Source organism: Scyliorhinus canicula, chromosome 16, assembly GCF_902713615.1.
Source record: "Scyliorhinus canicula chromosome 16, sScyCan1.1, whole genome shotgun sequence".
Lineage (NCBI taxonomy): Eukaryota > Metazoa > Chordata > Chondrichthyes > Carcharhiniformes > Scyliorhinidae > Scyliorhinus > Scyliorhinus canicula.
The window spans coordinates 73715155-73732046 of NC_052161.1; the positions used below are offsets into that span (position 1 = coordinate 73715155).

At 43.0% G+C, this 16892-nt stretch overlaps 1 protein-coding gene across 1 annotated transcript in view; it reads left to right on the forward strand.

Moving 5' to 3' along the window:
* The window catches only part of reep3b (receptor accessory protein 3b), a 126071-nt gene that overhangs the window by 106688 nt on the left and 2491 nt on the right, over positions 1 to 16892 (forward strand). Inside the window, exons 4-6 of the mRNA XM_038821780.1 lie at positions 641 to 761; positions 2152 to 2265; positions 4427 to 4574. Of these exons, the coding sequence (XP_038677708.1) occupies positions 641 to 761; positions 2152 to 2265; positions 4427 to 4574 (383 nt within the window). The remainder of the gene's footprint in view (positions 1 to 640; positions 762 to 2151; positions 2266 to 4426; positions 4575 to 16892) is intronic.

The window sequence follows — 16892 nt, forward strand, 5'->3', positions numbered from 1 at the left end:
TCCCATCTCTGGTGAGGTGGAAGTTATTGAGTTTGTGGCATAGAAAATAAGGATATGTGTGGTCAAACAGTAGGAGAGAGAGGATAACAAAAAATATTTATGATGTGGAGATGCTGGCGTTGGACTGGGGTGGGCTACACCAGGTTAAAGTCCAAAAGGTTTGTTTCGAATCGCTAGCTTTCGGAGCACTGCTTCTTCCTCCTTCACTTGAGGGAGGAGCAGTGCTCCGAAAGCTCACGATTCGAAAAAATATTTACACATGTCAGTCGGTTTCAGTTATTTACATATATACATTGTTGTACTTTTTCTTGCTTTGTTTACAGTGGTGGTTACGATTTCCTGTTTTTCGTTCCCCATTATCTTACCCTCTTGGGATGGGGCTTTTGACAGAGGAAGTTGTCTGAAACTGAAATCACAGAAATGCAGATTTAGTGACTTCTGGAAAGTTTACTTTGATTGTTTCCAGCTTAGAGGTATTTCAGTCGGTCAAGCTGCAGCTGTGTTTTAGAGAACTGAACAAGCATGAAGTAATTTGGAAATTAACCTGGATGACTGGTTTTGTCGTTGTGAAACTTAAAAACCCAACTAACCTGGCTTCCGATCCTATATTTAAATTTGATTTGTTGCTCTTGGTTTGCAGGTTTCCACTGTACTATGAACTTAAAGTGGCGTTTGTTATCTGGTTGCTGTCTCCATACACTCGAGGAGCAAGTTTACTTTACAGAAAGTTTCTACATCCTCTTCTCTCCTCACGTGAGCGAGTAAGTATTTCCGCTGTCCAAGCATAGTGTCACTTCTTAAAATAACCTCCATTCTAACGAGATCATATTGGTGAAAGCATTTTAAATTGCTAGTTTTATCTGAACCCAATACTGGTTTCTAGGACATGACGCACAAAGTGTCATGCCGCATTGCAGAAAGAAACATCAGTTGCAATTTTGTGAAGTATAACATATTGAAGCCTTATTATGTTTCTGTATTGTTTCATTACTACTTTGCCAGTGAAATATGCTCCTGCTAGCAACAGTAATTTAACTGAAAGTTAAATATTTGCAACAGGGAAAATAACAGTGCAACTCAGGATGGAAAGCTAACATTAATATTTAAAAGCTTGTAATCGATGGGCGCAAGTCAAAATGCTATGCATGAGATGATTTGCTTGTTGTACAATGAGGGATGATTTGATTGAATGGCAGCAGCCTCTTTTGAGAGTGCACTGCTCGCTTTATTTCAAATGAGTATTTGTGCTGGGAAATGTTACAATTCCTAAATTTGGGGATGTCAAGTGTTTTCAGGTCAGATTTGCAATGACTGGCTACAGATTAAGCTGCTTCTCAGCCCCAACTTCGAGTAAATCATAATGCTGAAATGAGACCTCTGAGTGATGTTGCTGATCAGCGACAGATTAAGTGCAAGGTGGACTGTGCTTGGCTAAATTCACAGAGTATCCTTTGTAATGTAAAGAAAATACATTTTCAGCGCATTTGTCCAGGTTTAATTCGGGCCCAAGTGAAAGGCCAGTGCCGTAGCCAGTCTGCATCCAATTTCCTTTTTGTGCACCCATGTGTCAATCTTGGTTCAATGGTAATGCAATACCATCTTAGTTGTAAGGTCCAGATTCAAAGCCCCACTCGAGAGGTGCAAGTAATCCACTTAGTAGCACTGCACCAATATCAGTGGTGTGTGTTTCAAATTAGATGTTAAATTTGGGTACCGTTTTCCTTCCCAGATGGGCATAAAAGGTCACATGGCAGAAAGCGGAAGAGTTTTCAACTTGTATCTTTTAAACAACATCATGAATTAAAATCTGGTAATTTATATCTTTGCTCCTTGTTGGACCTCCCTTTGTGAAAACTGGCTACCACATTTCCTATTTTCCACAAGTGACCATACTTCAAACATACTTGGGCTGGAGTGTCTTGGGTTGTCCGTGATTGCTTAAATACAAATTTTGTCTGAACATTTCAATAACGTTTGAGCTCTTTTTTGATATTGGAGACGATATTTGTTTCTTGTGTCACGATGTAGATAACCTTTTCTGAGCAATACAAACCGTTTCTGCGTAAAAGGCTGTGTGGTTTGATTTGAAAACTAGGTTTTTCATGACTAAATATTGCAGTTTTCATGCATGGTGAATTATTTGTGTTACAGGATATCGATGAATATATTAGTCAAGCCAAAGATCGAAGCTATGACACTATGGTGAAGTTTGGAAAGCAAAGTCTAAACTTAGCTGCAACTGCTGCTGTGTCTGCAGCAGTGAAGGCAAGTGATGATGCGTCTTTGTGGCAGTCCTAGATAATTGAAAATGACGGAAGTGGAAGATCTCTATTAAATCCTTGGAGAAATCCCGTAATGTTTTAATACCGGAACATAAACATTATTGTCGGCCCTTTGATCCTGCCCTGTTGTCAGGCTGAATGTATCCTGTGTACTTGCAAGATTTATGTTTCAAAGCTTCAGTTTAAAGAGATATGTGTGCAACACTGGCACAAGAATGAGGGAGGAAGCTGATGAACTGTTATATATTACATATTATAATAGAAAGAAAGAGAAAACAGGAGGAGATGTTCCTCATGTTTGTGTAAAGATCACCCCTCAGACCTCTGACCCCGTCCCTCGGACCCCGACCCTCCTACCTCGGACCTCGGCCCCCCCTCCCTCTGACCTCGGCCGCAGACATTTTAGATCTCCATATTCAATATTGGATTGTCTTAAGGTATGTCTTTATTAAATTTCAACGACATTTAATAGTCCAAAGTTTGATGCATATATTAAAAACATGGTTTATTGCCACTGTATTTTAATTCTGCATCAACAATTTTATTGAATTTTTTTGTATTGCCTAGCTTGTCATTTCCCTTCTGTCTTTTATCCTAACTATGATATTGCTTTCTCTTGCCTATACTCGCAAACTGTCTTGCAGGATTGTTGCTCAGCTTTCTACTGTTGTACTGGCCCATTCAAGTTGAGGTAATGAGACTATTGGCATAAATAGTTTGACATGGATAATTGCTCCTGTACTTTTTAAGATATGGGTGAATGGCACTAATCATCTTTTTAGCCTTAAAATTGGATGTTTGTTACCACTGGGAATGTTCTAATCAATGGGATTGTACTGCTGTTTTTTAAAGCTACTAACAGCATGTTATTCTCATTAGTAACCTTGCAACTCCAATTTTCAATACCCTTTTAATATCTCTGCACAGCTTTTGTTCAAAAGTGTATGTTTTGGGTTTCAAGCAGAATTTCGTAACTTTGTGGTAAACTGTAGTCTGAAGATTAAAATGTGCATGTGGACTTTTGAAATTTGTTTTAATAATCATTGAGGCAGCCAATCAAGGAATGAAAATTGAATAAATCATAATACAAGTCGAATTTTCAATTGGAAAGGTGAACTCCGAACTTGTCAACACATTAAAGTTTTGACTATAAAACCCAACTCCCCATCAGTCATTGATCTTGGAGCTTGCTGTTTCATCCTTTGAGTCATTTCGTAATTGGTCTTGGCCTACAAATTTTTAAATAAAGCACAGTTTGTAGTTTCCCACTTAAACGTTTGAGACTATTTTCAAACTCTCTTTGCTATGCTCCCTCTGGAAAATACAGTTCTGTTCAGTTGCTTCTATGTCATCAAAAGGTTGTGTCAGTAAATGTTAGCTTGTAATGATACCTGGCGTTTGCTTTTTGCCTGTAAGTGTTGCTTTTCTTAGTTTATGAAAGGAAAGGACTTTAATACCGCATGCAAGTTGTTTCCTCTCTGCCGTATTTTATGTATTTATCTTTCCATAATTTAATAACAGCCAATAGCACCTAGTTTGAATTATGTCTAGATTTTTATGTCGACACAAATGCTTTCTTGTGTAGTCTGTGTTGCAACTATGTGCTGTATTCCACAACTGTGTTCTATGTATTGGCAGAAGCCTAAAAATAAATTGCTGAGTTGAGGCTAGTATTTTTCCTCTTCATAAATCTCGTGTTGAGGTGCACTTCCATGGCAGTGGCTGTTTTCCCCCTCGTCAAAGTGAACGCACTTCATGAGCGAGGCTGAATATTGATGCAGCTGCTCACGCCAGCTTTTTTGATTCCAGTCCCAATCTGCATCTGATCACGCTGGTCACTGCATGGCAGTTGGGTGTTTAAGCCTGGCTGAACATTTTTAAAATCTCATTTAGTCTGGCCGTGTTAGCCCCATTGTAGTGCCCCAACTGACATTGACTTGTTCTAGATCTGTGATTAAACCTGGTACTTTGTAGCCTCTGACTTGGTGCCACACTTTAGTATTTGTATCTATTCTGTTGAGGTTAAACCAAAACTTTAAAAAAAAAATAGTATGACAGCTGTGTTGAATAAAGTTTTCAAAATGAATGCATTTGATGAAAAATGAAAGATTCATGCTCTGTCATTTTTTTGCCGTGCTACGTAGAGTCAAGGTGCAATTACCGAGAGGCTGAGAAGTTTAAGTATGCATGATTTAACAGCAATACAAGGTGATGAGCCAGTAGGACATCGCTCCATAACCAGTGCTGCAGATACTAGAAAGAAGGTGAAACATCTGCCGAAGGAGATCTCTGGTAAGTAGTTAAAAGCACCACACAACCACCCAGAACTAAATTTTGAAAAGCAATGAGATATGTAATGCAGCCTTGTAACTTCCTGTAAAACGAACAAAAATGAAACCGGATTGCGCAAGTAAAAATTCTGCATCATTTTTTGAGGGAATGAAGGTGGGCGGGGGTCGAGAAACGAGAAAGAGAAAAAAGGAGGGAGGTGCGAAACAACTGGAATTCAGCGAGGCCTCCAAACCCCACCTGTTGCATGGTTCAGTAGGTTTGATTGCCATTTTTAATCTGTGAAATCTGGGTTTTGAATTTGAACCAGATTATGATTGAAGCGTGGCTGTCAATAGCCTGGAGACTCGAGCTTAGTGGTTATGTTTCAAGGCTAGTAATCCAGTGGCCAGACGATGGGAGTTCAAATTTCACCATGGCAATTGGAAACAAATTTATTTAGGTACATGTGGGATAGAAAGCTGGATTACGTAATTTGTGACCATGTAATGATGGGATTGCCATCAAGCCCATCTGGCTCACTTATCTTTTCGGGGAAGGAACTCTGTACCTGTTTTGGCCTCTATGTGACTTCATATCCACAGCAATGTGGTTAACTCATAACTGCCCACTGAAATAAATGAATGAGCCACTTAGTTATTTGGAAAGAAACTAACAGGCATCTCAAAAACTGCATTAGGAATTGGAGCTGGATGAACTTCGGATCATTCGGGAGGCAGAGGTGGTCATGGACAGAAGCTTCAGGGATGTAGTTACTCATAAAAATGAAGATAGATGGGTTAGGTGCAGGAAAGGAGAGGTCACCCTGTTAGGGGTTTTCTATAGGCCTCCAAAAAGTTCCAGAGATGTAGAGGAAAGGATTGCAAAGATGATTCTGGATAGGAGCGAGAAGGAACAGGGTAGGTGTTATGGGGGACTTTGACTTTCCAAATATTGACCGGAAACGCTATAGTTCGAGTACTTCAGATGGGTCAGTTTTTGTCCAATGTATGCAGGAGGGTGGACATGGTATGTAGATAGGTCAACAACAGGTGAGGCCATATTGGATTTGGTACTGGGTAATGAACCAGGCCTGGTGTTAGATTTGGAGGTAGATGAGCACTTTGGTGATCATGACCACAATTTGGTTATGTTTACTTTAGCGATGGAAAGGGATAGGTATATACCGCAGGGCAAGAGTTACAGCTGGGGGAAAGGCAATTATGATGCGATTAGGTAAGACTTAGGATGCATAGAATGGGGAAGGAAACTGCAGGGGATGGGCACAATTGAAATGTGGAGCTTCTTCAAGGAACAGCTACTGCGTGTCCTTGATAAGCATGTACCTGTCAGGCAGGGAGGAAGTAGTCGAGCGAGGGAACCGTGGTTTACTAAAGTAGTTGAATCACTTGTCAAGAGGAAGAAGGAGGCTTATGTAAAGATGAGACGTGAAGGTTCAGTTTGGGCACTTGAGAGTTACAATTTAGCCAGGAAGGACCTAAAGAGAGAACGAGGAAGAACTAGGAGGGGATATGAGAAGTCCTTGGCAGGTAGGATCAAGGAAAACCTTAAAGCTTTCTATAGGTATGTCAGGAATAAAAGAATGACTTGGGTAAGTGTAGGGCCAGTCAAGGACAGTGGTGGGACATTGTGCGTAGAGTCCAAGGAGATAGGAGAGGCGCTAAATGAATATTTTTTGTCAGTATTCACACAGGATGTCACAAGACAATGTTGTCGTGGAGAATACTGAGATACAGACTACTAGACTAGACTGGTTTGAGGTTCATAAGGAAGAGGTGTTAGCAATTCTGGAAAGTGTGAAAATAGATAAGCCCCTTGGGCCGGATGGGATTTATCCTAGGATTCTCTGGGAAGCTAGGGAGGAGATTGCTGAGCCTTTGGCTTTGATCTTTAAGTCATCTTTGTCTACAGGAAGCATGCCAGAGGACTGGAGGATAGCAAATGTTGGCCCCTTGTTCAAGAATTGGAGTAGAGACAACCCCGGTAACTATAGACCAGTGAGCCTTACTTCTATTGTGGGCAAAGTCTTGGAACGGGTTATAAGAGATAGGATTTATAATCATCTAGTAAGGAATAATTTGATTAGGGATAGTCAACACGGTTTTGTGAAGGGTAGGTCGTGCCTCACAAACCTCATTGAGTTCTTTGAGAAGGTGACCAAACAGGTGGACGAGGGTAAAGCAGTTGATGTGGTGTATATGGATTTCAGTAAGGCGTTTGATAAGGTTGCCGACGGTAGGCTATTGCAGAAAATACGGAGGCATAGAATTGAGGGTGATTTAGCGGTTTGGAACAGAAATTGGTGAGCTGTAAGAAGACAGAGGGTAGTGGTTGATGGGAAATGTTCAGCCTGGAGTTCAGTTACTAGTGGTGTACCACAAGGGTTGTTTTGGGGCCACAGCTGTTTGTCATTTTTATAAATGACCTGGAGGAGGGTGTAGAAGGATGGGTGAGTAAATTTGTGGATGATACTAAAGCTGGTGGAATTGTGGACAGTACGGAACGATGTTACAGGTTGCAGAGGGACATAGATAAGCTGCAGAGCTGGGCTGGGAAGTGCCAAATAGAGTTTAATGCAGAAAAGTGAGGTGATTCATTTTGGAAGGAGTAACAGGAATACAGCATACTGGGCTAATGGTAAGATTCTTGGTAGTGTGGATGAGCAGAGAGATCTTGGTGTCCATGTACATAGATCCCTGAAAGCTGCCACCCAGGTTAATAGGGTTGTTTAGAAACCGTACGGTGTGTTAGCTTTTATTGGTAGAGGGATTGAGTTTCGGAGCCATGAGGTCATGTTGCAGCTGTACAAAACTCTGGTGCGGCCGCATTTGGAGTATTGTGTGCAGTTCTGGTCGCCGCATTATAGGAAGGATGTGGAAGCATTGGTAAGGGTGCAGAGAAGATTTACCAGGATGTTGCCTGGTATGGAGGGAAGATCTTATGAGGGAAGGCTGAGGGGACTTGAGGCTGTTTACGTTAGAGAGAAGAAGGTTAAGAGGTGACTTAATTGAGGCATACAAGATGATCAGAGGATTAGATAGGGTGGGCAGTGAGAGCCTTTTTCCTCGGATGGTAATAGAACATAGAACGATACAGCGCAGTACAGGCCCTTCGGCCCACGATGTTGCACCGACATGGGAAGTCAAAAACTAAAGGCCATCTAATCTACACTATGCCATTATCATCTATATGCTTATCCAATAAACTTTTAAATGCCCTCAATGTTGGCGAGTTCACTACTGTTGCAGGTAGGACATTCCACGGCCTCACCACTCTTTGCGTAAAAAACCTACCTCTGACCTCTGTCCTATATCTATTACCCCTCAATTTATGGCTATGTCCCCTCGTGCTAGCCACCTCCATCCGCGGGAGAAGGCTCTCACTGTCCACCCTATCTAACCCTCTGATCATTTTGTATGCCTCTATTAAGTCACCTCTTAACCTTCTTCTCTCTAACGAAAACAACTTCAAGTCCATCAGCCTTTCCTCATAAGATTTTCCCTCCATACCAGGCAACATCCTGGTAAATCTCCTCTGCACCCGTTCCAAAGCTTCCACGTCCTTCCTATAATGAGGCGACCAGAACTGTACGCAATACACCAAATGCGGCCGTACCAGAGTTTTGTACAGCTGCAACATGACCTCATGGCTCCGGAACTCAATCCCTCTACCAATAAAGGCCAACACACCATAGGCCTTCTTCACAACCCTATCAACCTGGGTGGCAACTTTCAGGGATCTATATACATGGACACCGCGATCCCTCTGCTCATCCACACTGCCAAGAATTTTACCGTTAGCCAAATATTCCGCATTCCTGTTATTCTTTCCAAAGTGAATCACCTCACACTTCTCTACATTAAACTCCATTTGCCACCTCTCAGCCCAGCTCTGCAGCTTATCTATGTCCCTCTGTAACCTGCAACATCCTTCCGCACTGTCTACAACTCTATCGACTTTAGTGTCGTCTGCAAATTTACTCACCCAACCTTCTGTGCCCTCCTCTAGGTCATTTATAAAAATGACAAACCGCAACGGCCACAGAACAGATCCTTGTGGTACGCCACTCGTAACTGAACTCCATTCTGAATATTTGCCATCAACCACCACCCTCTGTCTTCTTTCAACTAGCAAATTTCTGATCCACATCTCTAAATCACCCTCAATCCCCAGCCTCTGTATTTTCTGCAATAGCCGACCGTGGGGAACCTTATCAAACGCTTTACTGAAATCCATATACACCACATCAACTGCTCTACCCTCGTCTACCTGTTCAGTCACCTTCTCAAAGAACTCGATAAGGTTTGTGATGCATGACCTACCCTTCACAAAACCATGCTGACTATCCCTAATCCTATTATTCCTATCTAGATGATTATAAATCGTATCTCTTATAATCCTCTCCAAGACTTTAACCACAACAGACGTGAGGCTCACCGGCCTATAGTTACCGGGGTTATCTCTACTCCCCTTCTTGAACAAAGGGACCACATTTGCTACCCTCCAGTCCTCTGGCACTATTCCTGTAGCCAATGATGACATAAAAATCAAAGCCAAAGGCTCAGCAATCTCTTCCCTGGCTTCCCAGAGAATCCTAGGATAAATCCCATCAGACACCGGGGACTTATCTATTTTCACCTTGTCCAGAATTTCCAACACTTCTTCCCTACGCACCTCAATGCCATCTATTCTAATAGCCTGGGTCTCCGCATTCTCCTCCACAACATTATCTTTTTCCTGAGTGAATACTGATGAAAAGTATTCATTTAGTATCTCGCTTATCTCCTCAGCCTCCACATACAACTTCCCACCACTGTCCTTGACTGGCCCTACTCTTACCCTAGTCATTCTTTTATTCCTGACATACCTATAGAAAGCTTTTGGGTTTTCCTTGATCCTACCTGCCAAAGACTTCTCATGTCCCCTCCTTGCTTGTCTTAGTTCTCTCTTTAGATCCTTCCTCGCTTCCTTGTAACTATCAAGCGCCCCAACTGAAACGTCACGCCTCATCTTCACATAGGCCTCCTTCTTCCTCTTAACAAGAGATTCCACTTCTTTGGTAAACCACGGTTCCCTTGCTCTACCCCTTCCTCCCTGCCTTACTGGTACATACTTATCAAGAACACGCAATAGCCGTTCCTTGAACAAGCTCCACATATCCAGTGTGCCCAACCCTTGCAGCCTATTTCTCCAACCTACACATCCTAAGTCATGTCTAATGGCATCATAATTGCCCTTCCCCCAGCTATAACTCTTGCCCTGCGGGGAATACTTATCCCTTTCCATCACTAACGTAAAGGTCACCGAATTGTGGTCACTGTTTCCAAAGTGCTCACCTACCTCCAGATTTAACACCTGGCCTGGTTCATTACCCAAAACCAAATCCAATGTGGCCTCGCCTCTTGTTGCCCTGTCAACATATTGTGTCAGGAAACCCTCCTGCACACATTGTACAAAGAACGACCCATCTAATATACTCAAACTATATCTTTTCCAGTCAATATTTGGAAAGTTAAAGTCTCCCATAACAACTACCCTGTTACTTTCGCTCTTTTCCAGAATCATCTTCGCCATCCTTTCCTCTACATCCCTCGAACTATTAGGTGGCCTATAGAAAACTCCCAACAGGGTGACCTCTCCTTTGCTGTTTCTAACCTCAGCCCATACTACCTCGGAAGAAGAGTCCCCATCTAGCATCCTTTCCGCCACCGTAATACTGTCCTTGACTAGCAGCGCCACACCTCCCCCTCTTTTGCTCCCTTCTCTGAGCTTACTAAAACACCTAAACCCCGGAACCTGCAGCAGCCATTCCTGTCCCTGCTCTATCCATGTCTCTGAAATGGCGACAACATCGAAGTCCCAGGTACCAACCCATGCTGCCAGTTCCCCTACCTTATTTCGTATACTCCTGGCATTGAAGTAGACACACTTCAAACCACCTACCTGAACACTGGCACCCTCCTGCGAAGTTAAATCTGTGCTCCTGACCTCTATACTCTCAATCTCCCGTACCCCAAAACTACAATCCAGGTTCCCATGCCCCTGCTGAATTAGTTTAAACCCCCCCAAAGAGCACTAACAAATCTCCCCCCCCCCCCCCCCCCCCAGGATATTGGTGCCCCTCAGGTTCAGATGTAGACCATCCTGTCGATAGAGGTCCCACCTTCCCCAGAAAGAGCCCCAGTTATCCAGAAATCTGAATCCCTCCCGCCTGCACCATCCCTGTAGCCACGTGTTTAATTGCTCTCTCTCCCTATTCCTCGTCTCACTATCACGTGGCACGGGCAACAACCCAGAGATAACAACTCTGTTTGTTCTCGCTCTGAGCTTCCATCCTAGCTCCCTAAAGGCCTGCCTGACATCCTTGTCCCCTTTCCTACCTGTCGTTAGTGCCAATGTGGACTACGACTTGGGGCTGCTCCCCCTCCCCCTTAAGGACCTGGAAAACACGATCCGAGACATCACGTACCCTTGCACCTGGGAGGCAACATACCAAACGTGAGTCTCTCTCGCTCCCACAAAATCTCCTATCTGTGCCCCTGACTATTGGGTCCCCAATTACTAATGTTCTTCTCCTTTCCCCCCTTCCCTTCTGAGCAACAGGGACAGACTCTGTGCCAGAGGCCCGTACCCCATGGCTTACCCCTGGTAAGTCTCTCTTCCCCCCCCCCCCCCCACACAAGTATCCAAAACGGTATACTTGTTACTCAGGGGAACGACCGCAGGGGGTCCCTGCACTGACTGCTTCTTCCCAGTCCCTCTTACGGTTATCCATCTATCTCCAGTCTTTGGTGTAACTACTTCCCTGAAGCTCCTATCTATGACCCCCTCTGCCTCCCGAATGATCCGAAGTTCATCCAGCTCAAGCTCCAGGTCCCTAACACGGTTTTTGAGGAGCTGGAGTTGGGTGCACTTCCCACAGATGAAATAAGCAGGGACACTGATGGCGTCCCTCACCTCAAACATTCTGCAGGAGGAGCATTGTACTGCCTTCCCTGACATCACCTCTAGATTTAAAAAAAAACAAGAAAAATAAAAGAAAAAGAAAGGAAGAGCTTACCTGATATTCCCTCAAACCCTGCTCCCGCTGAAAGGTAAGCAAATTTAAAGGCACTCACTCACCTTTACGACAGGCCCCTGCTCCCGCTTCCCAACAACCGTGGTTTTTTTTTTTGGTTAGAGGAGGAGGTAGGGTGGGAAACACTGAGTGTTTCGGGTTTAACTGTCACTTGAGAACAGCTCCTCCACAAACCACCTTCAAATTAGGCTGACCGCACTGCACGTATGCAAATTTCCCCAGAACAGCTGATCAGTAGCTCTGCTGCCCTCTGCTGGATGCTTGCCGTCACTCAAACTCCTCGGGTCTTCTTCGCAGGTACACCTTCAAATTAGGCTGACCGCACTGCACAAAGGCAAATTTCCCCAGAACAGCTGATCAGTAGCTCTGCTCTGCTACCCTCTGCTGGCTAGCACGAGGGGACATCGCTTTAAATTGAGGGGAGATAGATATAGGACAGATGTCAGAGGTAGGTTCTTTACTTGGAGAGTAGAAGGGGCGTGGAATGCCCTACCTGCAACAGTAGTGTACTCGCCAACGTTAAGGGCATTTAAATGGTCATTGGATAAACATATGGATGATAATGGAATAGAGTAGTTGGGCTTTAGATTGGTTTCACAGGTCGGCGTAATATAGAGGGCCGAAGGGCCTGTACTGTGCTGTAATGTTCTATTCTATTTTCAGGGCATTTGGGATTGCGAAACAAATGCTGATCGTGCCAGTATCTTGTTTGGGCAGTAAAATTCACTTAACTGCCAGCTAATTGACATTGAATTGTTTCCTGCTTCTGGAGATCACAAATCCCTCAAATGGGGATTAGTACTTCATAGCAGTTGAGCATGCTCCTGAGGGTTTGGCTGGGCTGGCATGGTTTTTGCTTGATCCTGATTTCCATGTTTGATGTTGACGCTTTAGAAGGCAGAGGCACTTGCTTTCCCAGCCTTGACATCTGGGAAGTTTGGCAGCCTGCCAAACCTGAATTGAAACGTGATTCGGCAAACATGTATATTTATCTTCAGTTTAGTGATTTGCTTCAGCACTCTTTGACACTAATGATAGTGGAAACCTGGAACTGTATCCCTCCCAACCCCCATCCTGCACCCCATTCCCACTCCTGGAAAGGCTAAACACCTCTAGGTACCTCACTGGGTGCTTTGAATTCAAATTGTATGTTTAGTGAACCAGGAACACTTTTAGTACATAGTGACAAAGTATCATTCTGTACTGTGCTAATATATGCCCACACTATTAAAGTGGTCAAATGCATGATGGAATGCTTTATATTTAAAGAACATCTGTATTATATTTCAAATATAGAACCCTTTTGCCTTTTTCATAATGGTGCCTGTGTATCCTGATAATCAGCTGCTTTAAGAATGCTATGTAGTACAACTGTGGCATTTATACAAAGTGATTTCACTGCCATCAAATCTCCAGTATTAGTTCCACACCTAAAATCAAAATCGGGGGGATGGAGTGGAGGGTCTGATGACTTGGCAAAAAACAGAATAAAAAGGAATGTTATTTCCCAGATGAGTTCAGTTCTTGGCACCAGGTTTATGTTGTATAATATTGACGCAGAGCCCAATCTGCACTCACTGAACTTGTAAATACACCCTGAATAATTAATTGCAGGTGAAACTTCCACGATTTCTCAGATCAAGTGGAGTACAGTTGTTGCTCCTAAGACTGTAGCAATTAAAACAAATTATTGTTTGTTCTACTTAATCGTTGCAGTTGGGTACTTTGTTCCAACTTTTAAAAAATAAATTTAGAGTTCCCAATTATTTTTTCCAATTAAGGGGCAATTTAGCATGGCCAATCCACCTACCCTGCACATCTTTGGGTTGTGGGGGTGAAACCCACGCAGACACGGGGAGAACGTGCAAACTCCACACGGACAGTGATCCAGGGTCGGGATTCGAACCCGGGTCCTCAGCGCCGTAGGCAGCAATGCTAACCACTGTGCCACCGTGCTGCCTTCTTTGTTCCAACTTTAACTCTTATCTCTCTATCTCCAGTTTAGTTGGCATTTAATGCATTAGTAAAAGCTTGAAAGGTTCCATGATTGTGTTTATTCCTTTTGACTACTTCAGCTTGTGCCCTCTGATTCTGTCAGCATGCTCGAAATATCCCATTAAATCCACCTGTTCTAACTCTTTTAGTTGAAAAATGAGAACAATGTCTGCCTCGACCTGTTTTTTCCTCTTGAGAGAATATTTTTGACGATCAGGGTGTATACTTGCCATTGAAATATCCCTGCACAAATGAAATGAAATGAAAATCGCTTATTGTCACGAGTATGCTTCAATGACGTTACTGTGAAAAGCCCCTAGTCGCCACATTCCGGCGCCTGTCCGGGAGGCTGGTACATACTGAAGTACGAATTGTGTAGATGGTGACTATCACTGGCAATAAATAGTCCCTCAAAAAGTAATAATCTTTATTAGTGTCACAAGTAGGCTTACATTAACACTGGAATGAGTTTTTACTGTGAAAAGCCCCTCGTCACCACATTCCGGCGCCTGTTTGGGTACACAGAGGAAGAATTCAGAATATCCAAATTACCTAACAGCATGTCTTTAGGGACTTGTGGGAGGAAACCGGAGCATCCGGAGGAAACCCACGCAGACACTGGGAGAACATGCAGACCTCGCACAGACAGTGACCCAAGTGGGAATCGAACTAGGGTCCCTGGTGCTGTAAAGCAACAATGCTAACCACTATTCTATTATGCCACCCAAAGTAGTATAGCGATGTCTTAAATTGTGGTGGTTACCATTTTGAATGTTGGGATGAAAAGCAGTGATTCTTTGCCAGATAGGATCTGCTTCAAGATTAGTTTTGTGCTTGTGTTGTCTTGCTGAACCTGAAGTGTGATGGTAGAATACTGTGGGTTTCATGAATGCTTTCAAAATGAGGTTTTGAATTTATTCATAAGCAGGAATCTCGAGGAACGTAGTCTTTCAAAAGCAATAAAAATTTTTGATGGATCAGTTGGAAAGAAGATTGTGGTGTGGGTGAAATATAACTCGGGAATATTAAGATTAGGGTAAAGCACAGCTAGAGGGAGAGATTTGTACACAAAGTTGACTGTCTTGGTATCAGTGTGCTGGGGGATGCAGGATCATTCACTAATTCGAGGGATGATAAGTGATTGGGACTGTGTGTGGTAGGAAAGTCTAAAGCATCATGTTTGTCTGATTTTTCTCTGCCCTGACTCCATCCCTTTCCCTCACTGCTAACTCAGTTGAATTCAACAGTGTGTGTGATGACCCAGCTATTACTGAATTAAGCTTCAAATTTCTCATGGAACAAAAACAGAAAATACTTGCTGTCAGACCTGTTGAGACTATCATCTGTGGAGAGAGAAGGCAACCAACGTTTCCAGTGTTCCAGATTAGCTTCCTTCTCTCCTCACCTCAGATGCTGTCAGAGCTGCTGAGATTGCCCAGCATTTTCTGTTTCTCTTTTTTTTAAGATTCCAGCATCCCCAGTAAGTTGCTTTTATCTTCAAATTTTTCATTTTATGCATTAACAAGATCTCTTTGTTCACCTCCATCATCGTCATCTACCTTGATCCTTGCATCTGAAAACCTTACCCACACTTGATTTTCCCCAATGCTCTCCTTGCTGGCCACTCAATCTCCACCCTGCACAAATTTTATAATTTTTCAGAAGCTTCATGACCCACATCCTGCCCGAGGTCGTCATTGTTTTCCCGCCCCTCCTGAGTTTAGAATTTGTTTGCTTGCTTTCCTTTCCAAACTTAAAAACCTGCCCTAAACTTCTGACCAGTTCCGCTCAGTTTGAATATGACTGTCCTAATCCACCATTGATAGCTAACTGTGGAATATGAAATTGTTTCCCAATGTCAAGCCTTCAGAAAGCTCATTGAAACAGTGTTGTATGTTAGCAGGATGTATTTTGATACTCAGCAGTTCCATTGGCACTGGTGGAGAGAACAAACAGATCCCACTCATTGTTCCTGTCCCAGTGTGTAGCAAATAGTGGTGATTCATTCATTCTTGCATTTTACTTCAAGAAACCAGACATTATAGGAAATTGTTCTAAAGATACTAATCTTAACTCCAAATGTATTTGTACAATGTGCAGGCTAATTGCAATATTTGAATTATGATTGATTATCTCAAGCATATAGAATAGCAGAATGTAGACTATCCTGCTGTTGTCACTGTCAGTTCAGATGTTGACTTGTTTCACCAGTTAAACCAGTCTCTTAACTTGCTGATGCAGGTAGAAGAAAATGCAAATGAAAACACTTAATTCCAATAGGGTTCATTGGCACCTGAAAAACTGTATTGACTGTTTACCTAAACACACATGATTCATCAGAGCAACAGTTTCTGGTAGCACAGTGGTTAGCACTGTTGCTTCACAGTGCCAGGGACCCGGGTTTGATTCCTGGCTTGGGTCCCAGTCTGTGCGGAGTCTGCACGTTCTCCCAGTGTCTGCATGGGTTTCCTCCGGGTGCTCCAGTTTCCTCCCACAAGTCCCAGAAGACGTGCTTGTGAGGTGAATTGGACATTCTGAATTCTACCTCGGTGTACCCGAACGAGCGGGTCGAACGGAATGTGGCAACGAATGACTTAATTGCAGTGTTAATGTAAGCCTACTTGTGACACTAATAATTATTATTCATCACACCCCAGAAAATTTAAGCTAACATCTAATTTTGATTTCAAATAGTTTTTTTTTAAGTGCTTAAATTTTGCATGATCTATAAGGGCCTTTAAGGGTATGGTGCTCACGTCACTAAGGAACAGGTTTCAATTTCCGACTGGATGTTGACTGGGCTGGCATGTCATTGACATTTGATTACAATCTGGGAAATGCACAAGTGTGTGCGCATGTGATCTACTTTGTTGTGTTCAGGGAAATTCTGAAATTTTCAAGCATGTTTTTCCACCCCTCACATCTAGATTGCAGTTCTCGTTTATAACTTTATGGGCACTCGTTTTGGGGAGCTGTGTGGTCTCTACATTGAGGTGTTTGGTGCCCCCTCGTGGACATTTTGAAAAAATGCTATGTACATTTTTCTATATTAGTACAGGCCTGGTGATGTAATTTAAACTTTGAAAATGTGGGAATGGGAGTTTGCACATTCTCCCTGTGTTTGCATGGGTTTTGCCCCCACAACCCAAAGATATGCAGGATAGGTGAATTGCCCCTAAATTGGAAAAAATGAATTGGATATGCTACATTTATATATTTAAAAAAAAAGAAAATGTGGGACCGAATTT